This window comes from Mastigoproctus giganteus, chromosome 9, assembly GCF_048544385.1.
Source record: "Mastigoproctus giganteus isolate SK-2022 chromosome 9, ASM4854438v1, whole genome shotgun sequence".
Classification (NCBI taxonomy): domain Eukaryota; kingdom Metazoa; phylum Arthropoda; class Arachnida; order Uropygi; family Thelyphonidae; genus Mastigoproctus; species Mastigoproctus giganteus.
Window position 1 is genome coordinate 145146555 of NC_143583.1, and position 19666 is coordinate 145166220.

At 39.5% G+C, this 19666-nt stretch overlaps 1 protein-coding gene across 1 annotated transcript in view; it reads left to right on the forward strand.

Moving 5' to 3' along the window:
• LOC150080794 (rho GTPase-activating protein 100F-like) overlaps nt 1–19666 on the forward strand; it is a 172117-nt gene that overhangs the window by 55145 nt on the left and 97306 nt on the right. Inside the window, exon 3 of the mRNA XM_090382139.1 lies at nt 1174–2737. Within this exon, the coding sequence (XP_090238265.1) occupies nt 1174–2737 (1564 nt within the window). The remainder of the gene's footprint in view (nt 1–1173; nt 2738–19666) is intronic.

Consider the following 19666-nt stretch of genomic DNA (forward strand, 5'->3'; position numbering starts at 1 on the left):
AAGACGCCTCTTCAAAAATGGACTTGTAGCCCGTCATCCTAAGAAGAAGCCCCTCCTCACACAAAAAATGAAAAAGGCCCGATTAATTTGGTGTAAGGAGCATGTCAAATGGATCCCGATCAGTGGATTTTCTAGGATGAGAAGAAATTCAACCTGCATAGCTCTGATGGGAGACAAACGATTCGCCTTAGACGTGGTGAAGAATACCATCCAGACTGTACGGTGTCTACAGTGAAATTCCCTACCAGCCAAATGATATGGGGGTGCATTTCGTATCGCGGAGTAGGTCACCTGCAGTTTATAAAAGGTTCCGTAAATGCCAATGGATACCTGGCTATATTGGAAGGCAAATTGCTGCCAACCATTAACGACCATTTCAACCTGCCAAGTAACTGCATCTTTCAAGACAACTCTGCTTCTTGTCATCGGGCAAAAAGTGTAAGTCTGTAGTTACTTCAGCTTAATTTCTGCATTAGAGGTTCGACAGTAATGTGTTTATATTTGTTATATGTGAAAAAAATGGTTGGAAGAACGGTTCATTACAACTCCTAGATGGCCATAGGATTCAGGTCCGGGCCTGAATCCTATAGAGAACTGTTGGCATCGTGTGGAATCTGCAGTTGTCAGAAAGAAACCAAAGACCCTTCGTGAACTTCATAATTCGTGTTTGGAACCACGAACTATCAGTTGATTATCTTCAGAAATTGATCTTGTCAATGCCTCGACGGTGTGCTGCTTGTCATCAGGGCCAGGGGTGGGTCAACTAAATATTAGTTTGCACCTGGTGAACTTTCCATTTTGTTTTCCATTTAAAATGATAAACTGAAGCAAATTCTGATAACATTTCAGCCATAATTGTCGTGTTTACCAAAACTGTTGTATAAAGGTTGCAAATGCTCATTTTGGAATATTTTGAGAGAACCTGTCAAATATTACTTAGCTTTGCCTTAACTATTAATAAATATTTTTTGTTTATATTTCTATTTGTGATGCTAGTCATTAATATAATATACCATCGCGAAAAAATGGTTAGTAATGTGAAATTCCTAGATGATGCACTTTCTTTGAACACCAGTGTATACTTTGAATGTTTTGCACTCGCAAAATATACTGTATTGCACACCTAATTGTAATATATCTTAATGAGATTATTGTTTTTAACTCTTTCAACAGGAAACCCGAGAAGCCGAAGCCCAAGTGTCGGAAGAAGTTAGTCATCGCGTGGCACCGTCTCGACTCAGAATGCCCCATGGTCGGATTCCAGAAATGGTTGTACAAAGCGATTTTCGGAAAGTTAGCGGCATATCTACGGAGATTTTCCGTCAGATCGAGGCAGTGGAAAAGGACTTTGATCCACAGGCAGCGGAGGCAGTGGAGAAACGAGGGGAGATGATCATTCGTCTTCTTGATCCAGCAACACTAGGGCGAGCGGGGGCTGAAGCATGCCGGAAATATCTACGATTGGCAGACAGCAGTCACGTTGTTCAGTTTGTAGAGATAATTAAAAGACCTGGACAGACCTTGGGACTGTATATACGGGAGGGTGGAGGGGTTCTTTCAAGCGAAGGAGTCTTTATATCACGAATAGCTTTGGAGAGTGCAGTTTACAGCAGCGGATTACTGAAAGTCGAGGATGAGATTTTGGCTGTCAACCTTGTCGATGTGCGAAATGTCAGCCTCGACGACGTTGTGATTATCATGTCGATACCCCGACGTCTGGTGCTGACCATAAGGTCACAGATCTGTGGCAGGACCACCACGGCTCTTGTTTCCAGACCTAGTCTTGAGGAGAGTCGGCCTCCCGTGGTGGTGTTAAAGAAAGAATTCGTAGACGAAGCGGGAGAAGAATACAATGGGAACAACGACGCTGATTGGTTGATTCATTCACGGACGAAAGGCCTCATGAATATTCCACCTGCTATGGTGGCTCGTCCGGTGGAAGTCAAAGATTACTTTTATGCTCCGCAGGTCGCCAACGTTCGAGAAATTAAAGCTTTAGAAGAGGCACGAAGTATTGAACGTATGTGGGATGGATCCCGGGTACCTCCGGTTATGACTCGACAGCCCATTGCTCAGCAAAAGTACCCCAAGACGCTAGAGACCCTGGCGGAACAAGTGCACTCCTTTTATCCTGAACCCCCTCCCGACGGCCACAGATTGCTCTTCCCACTTCCCAGTCAGTATTCGAAGGTGCATGCAGACCGCGTGCTACTAGACAGACAGCGGTTTATCGAGGACCCAAGAGCACCCCTGGGTCGTTCTCCGAGATTGCTCCGTACAGAGAGCGAACAAAGAATCTCAACTCTTGGGTCGGATGCTTACGACAGGTATTATTCGCTGGGTAGACCGTTACGGAGGTCGGGGTCAGGACTCTCGGTCACTATGCAACGACGAGGAAGAGCCAGAAGATACGACGAAGTGTCGTACACTGTCGGTCTGCCACGTCGCAGAACGGTGATTGAAAGTGCCTCGGACACTGAAGTGCAATCAGAGACGACAAAGAGCGCCTTGCTGTCACGTCAACGGGGGATTGCCCGCCCCGTGCTGCCACGAGGATATACGCAGGTGCGTAGTAACTCGCTGCCAAGAGTCAGAATGTCAGAGATAGACTTCCGCCGTTTCGCACAACCAGTTCGTCTTGAAAAAACACTGCTTCCTCATGACTCGCAGGAAGATAGCGACGGTGCAGTGTCGGCTCCTGAACTGCCAGAGGCCAGGACAGCAAGGAAAGAAAGAGGTGGGTTTTATTGTCAGATTTGGCGCTTTGCGCATGCGTATGAGATTATTTATTAGGAAACGAGTTTCATTCATAAATTGAAGCCACTCAATTGACAATGGAGTTCCTTTTTCTTTTGTTTTTACTAATTAATGCTAGCGACCTGAAAATCTATCCGAAATAATTTAAATATCGCATTTTCATAAACATAATTACATATACTGTATATCTATAGCTGAGATTTCAAGTTGCCAAAAGACAGGTGAGCGCCTGGTTCCAAAAGGATGGGGATCGTGAATAGTGGAACCATCTGTCCAGGCACCCGATATCAAAACAACCAATATCGCACCAATATCAAAACAACTCAATATGGCATCATCAAAATTAATTAATTAATCGAAGATTTTTTAGAAACCTTTGCTTTCGTGAGTATATTAAAGAGAATATACTCAGCACGAAATAATTAAACTAAGTATAAGTAGCAGCATTCGTGTGGCTCTCAAACTGCCTGCGTCAGCGGACAATTTTATTAAAACATTTATTCTGTTGAACATTAGGCTATTACCGAAACACTTTGCGTTTTTAAAACAAATAAGTGTGCATTTATTCCCAGTTGTATCTCTTATGCTGTTGAAATAAAGAGACACATTAGAAAGTTCAGTATGTTATTTTAATTTAAAAAAAATTATAATAATTTGAGCAGGAATTGTGTCACTCTCCTGCTGTACCGCAAGAACATTTTAAAGCTTAATTTCCTATAAGTTTGATAGAGAAATCACGTTAGTTCTTTACGTAAATTGAAGTATAAACTGCGAGTATTGCTCACAATAAATGGAATACAGCGAGTATAAAATCAATGGGAATATATAGACCGATTTAGAGGGAGGGTTTTACTGAAAAAGTAATAAAAATGCTTTTTATGCAGTTCCTGCTTATCTGAATTCAAGTAGAAAACTTCAATTGTATTTTGCATGTATGCCTCATTCAAATTCTTAGTTTCTAGCGATTTTGTTCCCACAATGGCTTCGCTTGCCGTTTCACGTATGGAGCTGTTATTGCCCGGTATTGGCTCCAATAACATTTTATTGAGAGGTATATCTGTATCAGCGAAATTAAATATAATAAACGAAACAATATTTTAAAAAAATAATAACTTCGTAATGAAAACAAAACAATTTCAGGCAACAAAAAAGAAAACTGATTTTTGTTCAATTATCGAATCAGCCTTGGTTACACAACGACGTCTGTACATTAGCATATATATTGCCAACCGTTTTAGGAGCTGTAACAAGGCTAAATGAAGTAGTGTTCATTCAAAATAACATATAGCTTCCAAGGAGCCACTTGGACTGACATTAAATTGCTCGCACATCAAGCCAGACTATTGATGATGTGTCCATTATTTTGTAGGTAGTAAGGAGTGTCTTTTCCCATTTTGGCTGGCCTGAAGAATTTTATTTGCTCGTACTTTGCGTTATATTTTAATCTGAGCATAAATTTTGCATTCACTATCGATTTAATTTATGCGAAATTCGAATTAATCAACGTTGATCTTCTCAGCTTTGGACGCCGTTTTAGGATGGTTGGTTCTACTCTGCCCACTTTGTATTTTTGACTCTGATCTCTTTTTTAAGTTGTTTTTATTTCCCACAGAATCTTCATTTTCTTGTTTTCCAAGACAGTGATTTGTAGCAATGCACGAAGGGGGGGGGGATCTCCCATCATTCTTCTTTTCTGTTGGGGTTTCCTTTATTCCGAAATTTGCTTCTCTTATTTCTCTTTCTTGTGCAGAAACTTTAATCCCGCTTTCCAGCGTCTCGTGAGCCAATATTGCTCACGATACGCTATTAAAGTAAGTCAAAGTTAATCTTATTTTTCAGAAACCCGTTGACTTAATTGAAAGGTTCCATCTAAAAATTAACCTCACCAAATGCGGAGAGCTTGCTAAGAACATTTTGCTAAGAACAGATCGGTTATCTTATTAATACTTTCACGAAGAATACCCAAATAAGCTGTAGAACCTTATAAGGATTTACGTGTAAACTTGATAAACTTGACATGATAATAAACTTCGACTGGTTATGCCTTCTCAACGTAATGCATATTGAACGGTTAAATATCTATAAAGAGCTAACACGTTATATTTACATTTATGATCAGAAATTTCTTATATGTTTAAATATCGTAATTAAATACACATTAACCTCATAGGTTGTGTTATTGGAGCTTCGATACATCTTTCACAAGACTTCGCAGCAGTAGTTACGATCATCTCCCACCACACCGGGTGGTAAAGACCAGCGTTCAAGACCGGCCGAAACGAGAAGAACTTTCACGAGCTTCTTTTCAGACTATGGTCAGTCTCAGTTAAGGAGTGTATAGTTTTTTCCACCCTGGAAACGCGAGTATTCATCCTGCAAACAGTCAAAACAACCAAAGAGTGCACGCAATTTACAGATACATTACACTGATGCATCACTGTTCTGTTTGACTTGGCCCAAAATTAGAAACAAGAACAGAAATAATAAATTTGAAGTATTGGTTAAACAAATTGGGTTATTGTAGAGGTATCGGATAAATGGTGCACTCACACATAAGGGATTCGGAATTTGCATGTGGTGAGTACAATGTGTACAGAAAGGAGGAGAAAGCGGAAAAGAATTTATGCTTTTAGTTAAAGAAGCACATAAAATCTAAGGCAGTACAAATTGACATGGGAGGGCAATGTAGTGTGGTGTGGCACTGACTCAGCACTGGAGAAACAAAAATACAGTAAGAGTATGTTATAGGCTAAATTATTGTGATGAGAATAATGAACAATTATAATGACAAATAGAATGGACTAATAAATCAGAATGTCGTATAACTGGGGATTTTAACTTATCAGATATTGACTGTAACTTATTGGTTGGTCATACAAACAGTAATATTTTTCTGGATTTATTGGACGAATATTTTCGATTCCAGCATGTTAGATTGGCGACAAGAGAAAGCAATGCTCTCGATTGATTATTAAGTGACTTCATGAATTAAGAATCGCCAGATAAAATAACTACTAGATATTGATGTGGGATTTACAGTACAATAGACCCTTGATTTACGATTGTTTGATTTACCACATAATTATTGAAGGAAGATACCTTCAAGAACTTTCAGCTCCCATAGAGAGAAACATGCTCCTAGATTGAAGCCTGCCAAGGACCGTTTAACTCTTCTTCTTGGTGGAAATGTTTCAAAAACTGTAAAATTGAAGCCATTGCTCGTCTATCACTTTGAAACACAGAGGGCGATGAAGGGGCTCATTAAAACAAATTTACCAATCGTTTGGACTTCAAATAGAGGGGCTTGGATGACGCAAGATGTCTTCACAAACTAGTATAGAGATAAAAGATTATCTTTGTCCAACGGTACATCGCTACTGTGGGGGAAATAAATATCTGAGGAGGGCATTATTGTTGTTGCACAACAATGCCCCAGGAGGACGTCCATGAAATATTTAAGGGATAAGGACAACTGCGAATGTACAGGTTGAATATTTGCTGCCAAATACTACCTCCCTGTTGTAACTAATGGACCAGGGCATCATAGTGAAATTTAAAGCCTACTATCTTCGGCAGACATTTAGGGACGGGAGATTTACGGGAAATGGACAACTGCAATATGTCTGTCAAAGAATATTGGCAGTTATATAATATCTTGAAAGGGGCATCAACAACGTTGATGCTGCTTGGAAAGAAGTCACATCAACTGGCATGAATGGAGTGTGGTGGAAAGTGGGGCTTGAGCGTGTGCTACGTGATTTCAGGGGATTTGAATAAGTGTCACAAATTGCAAGTGAACTCACCGCAAAGAATCAGGAGGAGGGCTTGACAATGTTGATCCTGATGATGTGACTTAGTTGCTAGAGAGCAGCCATTCTCAGTCTCTTGCAAATGAGGAAATGGGAGATTTGTCTGCACAGTTGACTCAGGAACAACAACAGCACCAAGAACAAGAAGAGCCAATTTTACGGTCTATAAAAACCCATGATTTTCAGGAAATTCTGGCTGGGATTGATAGGTACGTACAGAGGTTAGGCGACATTGATTCTGACTAGGAACGGAGCTGTTCTATTAGAAGAGGAATCAATGCAGGTGTTACAGTGTCACTACTATGTTCCACAGGAGAGGATGTGCCAACCAACGCAAACAATCCTCCTTTCTTATCTTAAAAATAAATCTGAAGAGTCTCCAACTGATCCAAAGATGGCAGAAGGGGTCCATTCGATTCTGACGATCCACAACCAGAGCCTTTCTCTCGTCAAGCAATACCTACTTATTTATATTTTATTAAGGAATAAATGTGATTTAAATGCATGTATGTAATGTTCATGTTAAATTAAATATTAAAATTTTTGTATTTTTATTTGATTATATTATATTATTTTAAGCAGTATATCGAATCGGAGTAAATGAAACCCGGATTATAAACGACGGAATCTCCAGGAACCCAACCCCGGAGTAAACAAATGGCCTCCCCCTGTGTATTGATGTCGGATTTACTTAAATATATAAAATAAGCAGCAAAAGAAGTAAACAAACCTTTATGTATAATTATGAGAGCATTTCTGGATTCAGAAGAGATCTTCAAAGACTCGAGAAATCAATACTTTGTTAATTTTAGCAACGACTTTAGTACCGTTGTTTTCATCCCTAAATTTTAGCTAGAGATTATGTTCTTTAGGTACTTACTTCTACAACCCTACACCAACTAACCAACCAACCAATCTAAGCAGTGTAAACAGGAGGTTAGGAAAGTCCATGGCATTCTGTCGATGATTTATTGAACATTTGCTTGTGGAGATAGAGGGTCATAATTCCACTGTATAAGGCAATTGTAAGACCATACCTGCAATACTGTGTTCAGGTTTGGAGATCTTAACCAAAAAAAATAAAAGACTAAGCTTTTTGAAAGGGTCCAAAATGGGCAGCGCCCATGGTGAGGTGGGCAAAGGACTATCTTACGAGGAAACACTTCGATTATGTGGGTTGGCAACCTCAATCGGGTCCTTAGAGGAGACATGACCGGGTTAGTAAAATGAATCAAGGCAGAATTTTCACTTTTATAAAGAATTCCAGAACTAGGGACCATAAATTGAAAATTAAAGGGAAAGAAGTTTAGAGTAGATATGTAGGAAGTTTTCTTTTAGCCGCGAGTTGTTGATTACTGAGGCGCCTTAACAGGTATTTGAGGCTGGCAGTTTTTTTTTTTGGCCTGTGCAGCAAAAGACTGGGGCTTCGTTGCACTATATGGCAGATACTAAAACGTTCAAAACTAAATCCTAATATGCATTTTTTTTCTTTCTAGACCTTTTACACAAGCATTTAGTTGTAGTAGAGATATTCCAGGAAAACCAAATACTGTAGTAGGATTTTCAGTTCAGTTTGAGGTACTGTAAATCACTGAGCAATCGCTTGTTACTCAGGGCCACTTATTATTACTTACTCATTCTATTAACTCGAAATAAACGTTCTGGAAGGCGGTTTCCAGTATATTCCGGCTGGATGACGGTATTAATAATTTTTCTGGATTCTGGTGTTTTTAAAAGCTGGTACGAAATGCTATCATCTCTTTACTGATTTAAATAAATTTGCTTTTGATAAAATCATGATAATATAAGGATAACATTTTCAACACTTATTTTTAACCATCTGTTCAAATTTTGTTAAAAATAAAATCTATGAAGTTGGTGGGCATTCCCGTTTTATTTATATATCTTTGATTTTACCACTAAGTGATTTTATATATTATGATATTATTACAGAGAATATGATAAATATTATTAGAGATTGCTTTTTTTATTCATCGATCAATTTAATCGCATATACAAGGTGTTTTTGAAAGGCCTCGTTCAACTTTTGGAGTATGTTTTACTGAGCATAAGGGTGGAGGGGAAAAGTTCAATGGACATATAAAGTCCGGAAACACTTCCCTAGCAAGTTATAGCTTTTTTTTATTATTTTTTTATTCCCATAGATTGACGGTAAATATGCCTGTCAATAAGTAGATGACAGGTAAGTTTGGATCATTTGCATATCTGATGCCATAGTTCATGCTACAAATTGTGGAACGAGTCCGTGTATGGTGGTGCAACTGTTCGTAAAGTGAATCGCCGGTTGTTCTGGTTGTTCCGTTTATCGGTTGTCCTGAAGTTACCTGTAAGTAAACAGCATTCCTGTTGCTATTTTCGATCAACGCGTTATTTTTTACCGTGAATAATCGATATTGTAATGCTGAAATGACAGACATTCATTCCATTTATGCCGTTCCATCGGCGTCTTCGAAAGACTGTATCTTTTCGCTTGTTGCTTACTGCTGACTGGAGAAGAACCAAAGCTGTCCGAACACCTGCTTTAGAGAAAAGGTAGAACACATAATGGAGGAAACTAGCGAGAGAAATTTAGTAGCAGCATTAGGTATAGCACATACAACTCTGGAAAATTCTTGCGCAGCAATTCTATCCGTGTTTCGAACAATTATTCTGATGCAGACAAAAAGGAAAGTTCTCATTAGTCGCTTACAGTGCGCATTAATTACTTTCTTAAAAAATTTAACTTGGCAGGCATCCTTTGCTTCACTCTATGAATGAGAAAAAACGGGCGATATTCCCCCTCCGAATATTTAATTTGGATGGGAAGGACCTATATACATATTTTTCATCCTTTGGCCCTGTAAAACACGCTCTAAAGTTTGACAAGACCCTCTAAAGGTATATTTGGAATCGTAGGCAACCACTCTGGAAATGCGACATTTTAATCCCCCCCCCACAAAAGAAACACAGAATTTACATTTTTGTAATATCAATCCCATTCTATTTCAATCCCAGACATAAACAAAAATGCAAATTTTGGAGTAAATGTAAATGCGAAATAAAACACAAAGAAAATTGTGTACAGAGCAATTGGGATTTAAGAAGTGTAAAGAAAGGATTGTATCCTCATTGGACGCCCATCCAAAGTGCTTGAGCTAGTGGATGCAGCCAAATAGAACAGTATTGAGGATTCCTAAGAAAAGCTTTGATTGTTTTCACAAAACATGAATATAAAATTCAGCGAAATGAGAAAAATCTACCATTTATCAGCGTATTCTGAAAAGATAGTTATCTCAACCTTTAACTGAAATCGGGAATGAGCCACATTTTAAGCGCATCATGAGTTTCTGATGAAGCTCATTTTCATTTAGATGGTTAAGTGCAAAAATAAAATTACCGTTATTGGGCTTTGGAAAATCCTATCTTTTTGAAAATCCCTTTCATTCTCAGTTAGCGACAATGTGGCGTGCACTTTCTAATATTCTTGTCTTCGTAACAGTCTTCATAGTGGGTATAGCAACTCCTGAAGTTTACCTCGATGTTCTTCAAGATGAATTAATTCCTTTTAATTTGGGTTGTTCAGGTGATACACCCGACATTTGGTTAGAGCCAGACAGTGCAAAGGCCTCATATCGCGAGTATTGCGTCGAAGTTTTGAAGGGTACATTTGGAAAGTGTAGACCATCTCAAACAGATTTCCTAATACTTATAGTGGGTGGAGGCTTTTCTTCGTTAACTCTATCACCATTTAAATATTTTCCAAGCGGAATATCTGAAAGACAAAGTATTATAAAAAATAATACTCCTTTAAAAATAATTAACTTGAATTTTTTTCCCCTGGAGTCCATTTCATCTCAACAGCAAATCTTATGGCATGTAATTTATTCTAAGATTGTTTTTTTTTCTTTTTCAATATTTATCAAAAATATTTCTTGTTAAAAAAAAAGAAACAAACTGTTATCCGTGTTCTTAATGTTAATTCAGAAATATCTTTTTTTAAATAACGTTTCTAAGCACGAATATTTACAGATGCGCTCTGTAATGCTGCTTTTATTTGAAGACTGCTTTGTCTCCTAGAATAAACCCAAGCAATTCAGTAATTATTCGCATTTTTTAATCATTTATAAAAATGCACTGTCCTTTGTTAACTGCTCCGCTCGTACAAGTACAAAACTTCTCTGGCTTCCTCTGTACAGATCATAGAAGGGAAATTTATTATTGTATAACAAATAATGACACGCATTCTACTACATATTAGCAGCTTTTATAAGTGCTCATAATTTGTGTCCGTTACATTGTATCCTTTATAATTAGAGTCCCAGGAGAGCTCAGTTTTTTTTACACCATACTTTGTTAAACGTTGAATGTAGTTATAGCTTCCTTCCCTTGACTATTATTGTTTCCAAATCTTTTTTTTTTTTTAATTCGATACTTTTGATATTAGTTCTGATAAAAGTGAATCTAACCTTTTATAATCATTTCTTGAGTTTTTTATTTATCCGATTCTAGTCCACGACTAATTAAAGATTCAGGGAGCTTTTTTTTTGTTGTTTAAATATTATTGTTCCTCTCATTCATGTTTTATTTTCCTTTGTCATGTATTATCTTGACTTCGCTCTTTATTCTGGTTTTCCGCATGCGTGTCACGAGGCTTCCTTACTCAACAGCCATGCAGCTGGGTTGACTCGCTATACTAAGATGCCCATGAAAATTCCTTCCGTTTGAACGGGAAGAATTTACATGGGATATACAGTATTTACATTTACCTCCTTCACAGGAGATCTAAACTCCTTTTCTACAGGGTAATATTGAGTTTTTTTCTATCATGTGTAGTTTTTGTAACACAGCTGCTGATAGTATCAGTACAAGTTAATTAGCACGATTTTATTCCAAAGCACAAGATTACTTTTCATCTCTTTTACAGTTTAAAATCAGTACGCTTTTTACACATAATTAAAACAGTACCGTTTCACTATTGTGAAAAAGATATGCACAGTTTAAAAATGTGCCGATGATTTCCTTTTGGACACTTTTTCCGGAATGTCTCAGTACAACATTCAGCAGTAGTCTGCCATTGACTGCTACTGATATTGAAATTTTCCATTGACAATGTATCTTGATGGAATCGTTCCTCTTGCTTGTCACTCGCTGTGCAAAGATAAGATTTTCGGGAAAGAAGTCCAAATGCGAATAAAAGAAATGAAGTTTCAGCGACACATGGCATCCCATTTCTTTATATCCTTGAGCAGTTTATGAACTTCATCTTTCAATGCGGAAGAGCTGTAGTTACCCAAAAAGTGTCCACAAAGCCATTTGAAAGCCTACCATGCTTTTAGTTTTTCAGAGCTTTCATCCTGCAGAAGCGCTCCATACAGATTTGAAGCCCCGCACAGATTCCCTCTTTCACTTTCGCGGAATTGATCTTCGAAAATTCTTCACTCTTCATTAGGCCAAGTTTAATTGTGGAGAAGTGGAAGGAAGACCTTAATTGGATCCACCAATGGAACGTAATAGCACTGTTCGTTCCTGGCTGATATGTTCTTCTTTAAGGCCAGTCACTTGTGATTTAATGGTTTGGGGTAGAAGCGCTGTTCCACAGCATAGACAACAGTAATATTTTGTGAACCCTCCTTGCACGCCCATTAATATCCCAATGAGTTTGAGATCACTGCAGGTATTTCATTGAAAACTACTGTACTGAATTATTTCGAGTAGCGTCCTCATGTTACAGTTCGTCTCCACATAGTGACATAGTGGACGTAGTGTTATTGGTATGCGGTTCCCGTGGTTTCCCACAAATCTGCGTTAAATACTCTGTTAACATAGCAAAGCCAGTCAGTATGGGTTATGTGTGAGTAGTGTGTTGTTTGTGTTGTTTGACTGGCCTCTTCGTTACTGGGAGGCGCGATCACCAGGAAGGAGCTTCCCAGCATCCGTCCACTGGCACGAGGAGCCAGACCAGGGAGTAAAAGACATCTGGTGGGTCGTCCACATTCCTGCAGGAGCGAGAGTGGGGAAGGCCAAGGAAAGAGCAGGGAAGAGACCGGAAAGTGGAAGAATCACGGAGCGGAGTAGGCAGGGCTGGCCTCAATTTTCAATTTCATGACTGGAAGTTTCTGGTGCTGGGTATCAGTTGCTGTGTGGAGGAGGTTATCCAGGAGTAGTGTTCGGGAGTTGCAGGTGATACCAGCGACGACGAAAGACCTCGTTGGCATAAGTGGTTAGTGCACGGAAAGCATCGTTAGATTCCAGTAACTTGGTTTCTGGCCGAAGTGATGTAGTGTGGAGGTCTAGGAGTAGTTGGATTCTTAGATCTAAGTATACGTTGCATGAGTGCATCACGTGATCCCAGTCTTCAGGTTCTCCGCAGGTACAGAGGGCATCCTCGACTAGACCGAACTCTAGAAGGCGTTTCTTGAAGGACCCGTGGCCAGTTAATAGGAAGGAAGCATAGACGTTTGGGAAGAACCAAGTGGAACGTTGTTTGTTGATGTAGGTTACCTCGGGGAGAAAAAGTTTAGTAGTTGCACCAGTTGTGGAGTTATTCCAGCGGGTTTGCCATAGGTTTATCAATTCTAGCCACACACGTTTATGTTCATGTTTGATGTCGGTATCGGTACGGGTTTGAATAGTGAGGAATTCAGCTTCCTTATTCTTCTTGGTGGCATGAGAGAGTCCGATAAAAGCGACGTGGAGGTCCAAGGGGGAGGCAGCCTGTTAGTATCTGTAGGGCGGCAGTTGATGTCGTTCTACATGCGGGTCATTTGTAATAGCATAAGTCGTTGAATTTGCTGAATTTTAAGTTGAGCATGCACTAAAGTCATTCGGTGGTACCAAACTGCAGCTCCATATGTGACAATTGGTATAAATACTGCTGAATATAGAAGGCGTTCAGCTGGTCCTTTAAGACTCCAGTCCTTGCGGGTAAAGCGTGCTAACATAGTGATGTACTTTTTTTATCTTTTCTTTGATAGCTTGGATATGGGGGATAAAAGTTCTCCTGTCTTCCAAAATTACTCTCTCCTAGGTACTTCACCGATCGTTAGTTTTTCAGTGGCGGCTATTAAAACGTATGGTAGGAGGTCTGGAGAAATCCAGTTTGAATTTTAATAGGAGGGTTTTGCTCTTCTCAGTGGAGACTGAGAGTTTATTTTCCGTGGCCCATACGGACAGAGCAAGAGAACAACCGTAGCCTGGGCTTCTATGGTGGCGCGGGTGGGGCCCTCGATGATGATAACCATGTCGTCGGCGTAAGAAAGCCGAGTAGTGTGTGGGTAGTTTCTCAGGAGCCAGTCGTCGAGTATCATATTCCAGACAGCTGGCCCCAGGATGGAGCCCTGAGGACAGCCTCGGGTTAGACGTCGGGTGATGCAGTGATATTTTGTTTTGATGCTGACCTTGCGGTTAGAGAAGTAGCTTTTGCGGCAGTGGTAGAAATTCCAGGTACAATTAGAGACTCTGGCCCTCCACATAGTGTGCATAGTGTGCATAGTATTAGGGTCAGGCGCCACCTGTGGTTTCCCACATCTGCGCCATATGTTCGCTGTGAAGGAATACAGTACTACTGTAAATGCCAGAAAAGTGTTGTGTGTTGTATATGACATATTGCGTTAGGTTCTGTTGTGTGTCCTGGCATTTGGCCGCAGGGCCCCTAGTGGGACTCCACGTTGCCCGCACACACCACTAGGAGGTAGCCAGTCTGCCCATTATTCTCTGGCTTGTCAGGGTCGCCAGAGCTTCCTGGACGGAGACAAAAAAAAAAAAAAAAAAAAAAAGGTAGAGTCGGGGAAGTACAGAGTGTACGCAAGAAAGGAGGGTATAGCTAGAAATATGGAGGATGTAGGCGAAGGTATCCTCCAGGTTATCAATGGAGCAATAAGCGCCATCAGTTGAAAGGGGAACCCGGGAAGGACGATAAATAAGACAGCAAGAGAGCCGTGTGCAAGTTGCCACTGAGGAATGAGGTGGTCCATACGCCAGTTGATCCTATCCAGGTTAAGATCAGTTGGCCAGTTAGGTTAGGATCAGATGTTTGGGTTGTTCCTATTTTGTGTTGGCAATAAGGTGCTCCGTCTTGTGAAGAGGGCTTGTGCAAACTTGGTAAACTCATAGTAGTAGTTTTCTTCTGTGATGAATAAGTGTTCATTTCCTTGAGGGTTATCTTGTATACGAGTAAACAGGATGCTGCGGAGGTCCTCATAGTGTTGGCAGGTATATACTAGATGGTTCCAGTCTTCTATTTCACCACATGCACAGTAGGGGTTGTCAATGATTCCCATGGATGTTAATTTATGGTTTATTGATCCGTGTCCAGTGATGAGGTAGGTGGTATGAAGACCAGGAGAAAACCAAGTTGGAGATTTAGGAAATACGGCATTCACATAAGGTATAAATTTCTTGGTGATTGGGCCCTTGTCGGTAGCAGTCCATCTGTCCTGCCAGGTCTGAAGTAGTAGGATGGCAATTTTTTTCTTTTCCTGCCTGATTTCATTCAGGTTATTGATGGAGTGTCCAAGGATAGTTGCTGGTATACCCCTGGATAGACAGTGGGCAATGAACAGATGGTTTTAAGTTTCTGTTATACAATAGAACAGCTTTCAAACTTCGCTGTGAGGAATCGATGAAGACGAGCCATTCAGATTAATGAATATTTGTGACAATTCTCTAAAAACTCCATTAATATCATAACAGTAGGAGCAAACCGTTTAGCGTAACGAATATCGCCAAAACTGGTTTCTTTCTCGGTAATGAGACACTTTGACGTTCTTCTTAACCAAGAGTTTCTAGTTTCGTCTCGAGGCAAGACGTTCTTGGAGAGGGCTAGATCTCTAATGAGGTTATTCAACTCATCTTGGATAAAGAGCTTCAGCTCCGAGGTCTCTTCGTCAGGTGTGTACTCAGGATAGGATGAAGTTCTGAGGTCTCCACTAATCGCACTTTCACCCATTCCACTTCGTATTTTAAGGAATTTAGTCCACCCTGTGAAGGTATAGGAATTGGCATTCTGTCATCATGAAGGATTAGTGTCATCGTGAATCTAGGTTTGGATAAATAATCTTGTTCTTATTTTTCGCTGAGAATCCAGTTACATTTATATTACAAAAGTAACACAACACTCACTATCGTGGTATTTTGCTCTCTCCATATCATGGGTATGGCGGATGGCATCGACTTTTTCCTTTTGTTGAACCAGTTGCACATAATCCATTCGAACAAGCCGTACAAATAATATGTGGTGCTGTTGTTGTTGTTATTTGGTTTTCAGGAGCATTAGCAACTAAGGCCATATTGCTCCGGGATATGCGGTGGTCATTCCCTGAATGACCTTTCCGCATCCTCCGTATTTGGTGATATGTGGTGCCTTCGCCTTCTTCTGGTCACCTAGACTACAGCCAAACTGGTATATTTTCCTATTATTCCTCATGATTGTAAGACGCAGTTATTTAATTAAAAAAGAGCCGCAGACATAGCGGAATTTGTTGGGGCGGTTTTTACACTTTAGTAGAATGACGATGAATGTGTTTCAATAATTCAGCGGTTTATACCCGAAACAATTTATAATCAAATAATTTAATAACGATAAAACAAGGATAAATATAGATATATTCAAACAGTTACATAAATCTGAATATATAAACAATAATAATAAACGAATAATAATTATATGCATGTAGGTTGGCTGAATAAGTGTGTCAGTGGCATAATCAGTCTTGTCATATCATGTACTGGGTTTCAAAATACGTGTTTTCTCTAAAACGCCTAGTATTTCACAAAAACTCAAAATAAATTTAGACACAGTGCCCAAAGATCAATCTAGACCATATATTTTTTTTTCCAATGAAAAATACTTGACTGTCTTATCAGGAAACCAACACAGTAGCGAAACTACAAATATATTCTACCCCACGATATTCACGAATAGGCTCCCTGAAACCGTGAAAAACCAACTTTCTTCTTCGCCCCTCGCCTTTGGGTTGCTCGTGCTGGCGAACCTTGCAGTATGATAGTTACGCCACGAATCAATAAACGCAATTATGCGTTTGTTGGTCCATTGGCGAATCGGATGAGGGTATTGTGATTGTACTAGGGCATTGCAGGACAACTTCAATATCATCTTCATTCATATCTTGTAGCAGCTTCCGGTTAACATTTCCACTTGGATCATGTGACGACGTGTACTTGCCGTGCTAGTTTCAGTCTCACGTGCAGTTTGCCTTACAGATCGTGGTGATCTGTAAAGCGAGTTTATCAAAAGTGCAAATCGCTGCAACACCAAATCGGAATTTTCTTGCCACATTAATGTGAGAGAGAGATCTTTCAGACCTTTGATTACATAAACCTCGAACAGCATTGTACATCTCAAATTTATCACGAATTCTTGAAATTATTCTTCGTGATAGTGATTTTATGGCAAATGCACGTCGAAACTGTTTTTAACTCCACACTCATGCCCAGATTTCATTAAACGATGATGCCATTCGTTTAGCAACGCCATCTTTTATTAGCAAAACGTACTGATCAAATAAGAAATGTTTAAGTTCAACTATAATCACGTGATTAAATATTTATGATGCGAGCAGGTATACATTCTTTTGAGACACTATAAATAGTGTGGAAGAACTTTATCTTAAAGCAAAACAATGTAGATTTAAGAAAACTCAAAATGGCATTGAAGTACACATTTAGAGAGATCAGTGGGAATGGACTTTGTTGTTTTGAGCGGTAAATGGAATTATAAAAGAAAGAAATTCAAAATGGCTAACATAATTGAATATTAATTATTCTAGCAAATATAGGTAGTAAAATCTATAAAAACACGTTAGTAGAAACTAGAATAAACATGAGAATCCATATTATAATTATTGTTATGTATGTACGCACACTGACCAAAAAAATACGAATTTTTGTTCGGTATCGAATCGAGCTGTCTTTGTTTCCAATAATAGAAAGGGTATAGTGTGGCATATCAGGTGTTTTAGTGCATTTTCGTTTAATTGTAACCATTCTTCCAACAAAATATCGCGCAGCTGCGATAAACTTGAGGGCAGATTCGTTGCTAAAAGCTCTCTCCGGCATATCATACACATTCTCAATAAGACTGAGAGCAGGTGACTGTGGGGGCCAGGGAGGATAGTGGGAATGCGTGTCATATTCTCTGAACCATTTTTGCACGATTCTGGCACGATGCGCTGTTGCATTGTCATCCATAAAGTGGCCATCATCTTCGGGATAAAAGTGTAATTGCAGGGTGCAGTGGATCTGATACGAAATTCGAGTACACCCTGGATGACCTTCCATCGGTATCAATGGACCGAGTCCGTGCCAACAGAACATTCCCCACACCATGATACCACCCACTTCCAGATGCTTGGATTGCCTTAATAAGGCAAGCAGGGTCTATCGCTTTGAGGTTCTTGCCACTCTGCTTAACATCAGTGCAAAACAAAGTGTATCATCATTCGTCTGATCACATGACTTTCTTCCATTGTTCCACTGCCCAATCACCACGTCCTTGGCACCACTGTAGATTTTTGTATTTTTCTCTGAAACAAGTGGCTTTCGAATAGGCATACGAATGCCAATACCCAATTTCTTCAATGTCCTGCGCATGATACGGGTTGAAATAGTTCAAGGCTTGGTTGAGTTAAGATATTATTTGCTGCACACTGGATGTCCCATTTTCCCGTACAATCTTCCTTAGATTAATGGCTTCGCTCTTGAAGTGTTGTTTTCTGCTACATTTAGGCCTTTGAGATGTGGAAGAACTGCTTGATTTCCAATTATTAAAAACCTCTGAGACAGATGCTTTTGAGAAACCTGTTATGTCTTTCGTTTCTTGAATCGTGGCTCCTGCACCCACGATAAGACCTTTTTCAAAGTCTGATAGATCACGCGTTTTCCTTATTTTGGCTCCAGATTACTGTAGTCGAATAGCCTGCGCAATCTTTTTACTGAACGAGGCAACACGTCATCACCCCACGTCACAGTTTTCTTTGCATTTCTTTGCATTTCTTTTGTTTGTGACTGTCTTAATACGAAGGTTCGTTATTTATTTATTTATTTATTTTTTTTTTTTGCCAGTGCGTGTAATTACACCATGTTAGTAAAAATTTTCACAGAGCCTGCATAGAAAAAAATCGATAAGGCACATTTTTTCCCTGAAACTTTGTAGAAATTAAGATAATGTAAAGTCTTTTTTTAACATAATCTATAAACGTTGTGAAAAAAATCTATATTCAGCAGCTTGCACCAAAATAATAAAAAAACGGTTTCCGACAAATATCGCCTGACAGATAGGAGAGTTAGATAAGCAGGTCTGTAAAGATCCACACTTGTTTTATGATCTCTAAAACCATTTGTATATTTAAGAAGCCTGTCTATCTATCTGTTTGTTCAGGATCTCATCAGATCCTGTTGGAACAATTGCGACCAAACTTTGCATGGCTTCCTCTGAGTAGCGAAATTAAAAATTTTGTCTTCAATATTTATGAAGGCATATCAAGTTTTAATGGCCAATTTTCTGATGATACGAAGTGGACAGGGTAGTTAATCACAGTAATCAGGGTATGCTACTGCAGAAAGACCAAAAAAAAATTAGGCAGATGGGCTGAGAAGTAGTGGAAATTGAGGTTTAACATTGATAAGCATATCGGTGGCTTGTAACTGTGTTTTTGTTCTCTGTGTTTAAGTCAATTTAAAGTCATCTAAGGCATTTTTGAGCAGAACCTCCGTAGCCGAGTGGTCAGGGGCTGGAGTGCATAGCACACGCTCTTTGAGTAGACCGGGGTTCATGTCCCTGACTGCTGAATACGCTCGATCTGCCAACCCGCACTGGGCCAGCGTGGCAGATTATGGTCCATTTCCCTCAGCATGAATTGTTGAGGAGGCTTCCATCCTGCAGTGGGTTGATAATGGCTGCGCTTTACCTTTAAGGCATTTTTGGAGGAGCAGAAAGCCATCTGATCAGTAGCAGAAGGATCAAAGAGAGTAAGTGCAGAAATTCTGAGGTAATTTTTTTTATACAAATTATGATTAATAATAGAATGTGCAACTGAGCTTGTCCAGCATATGTTATACAAAGCTTGAGTTTAAAGAAAGCA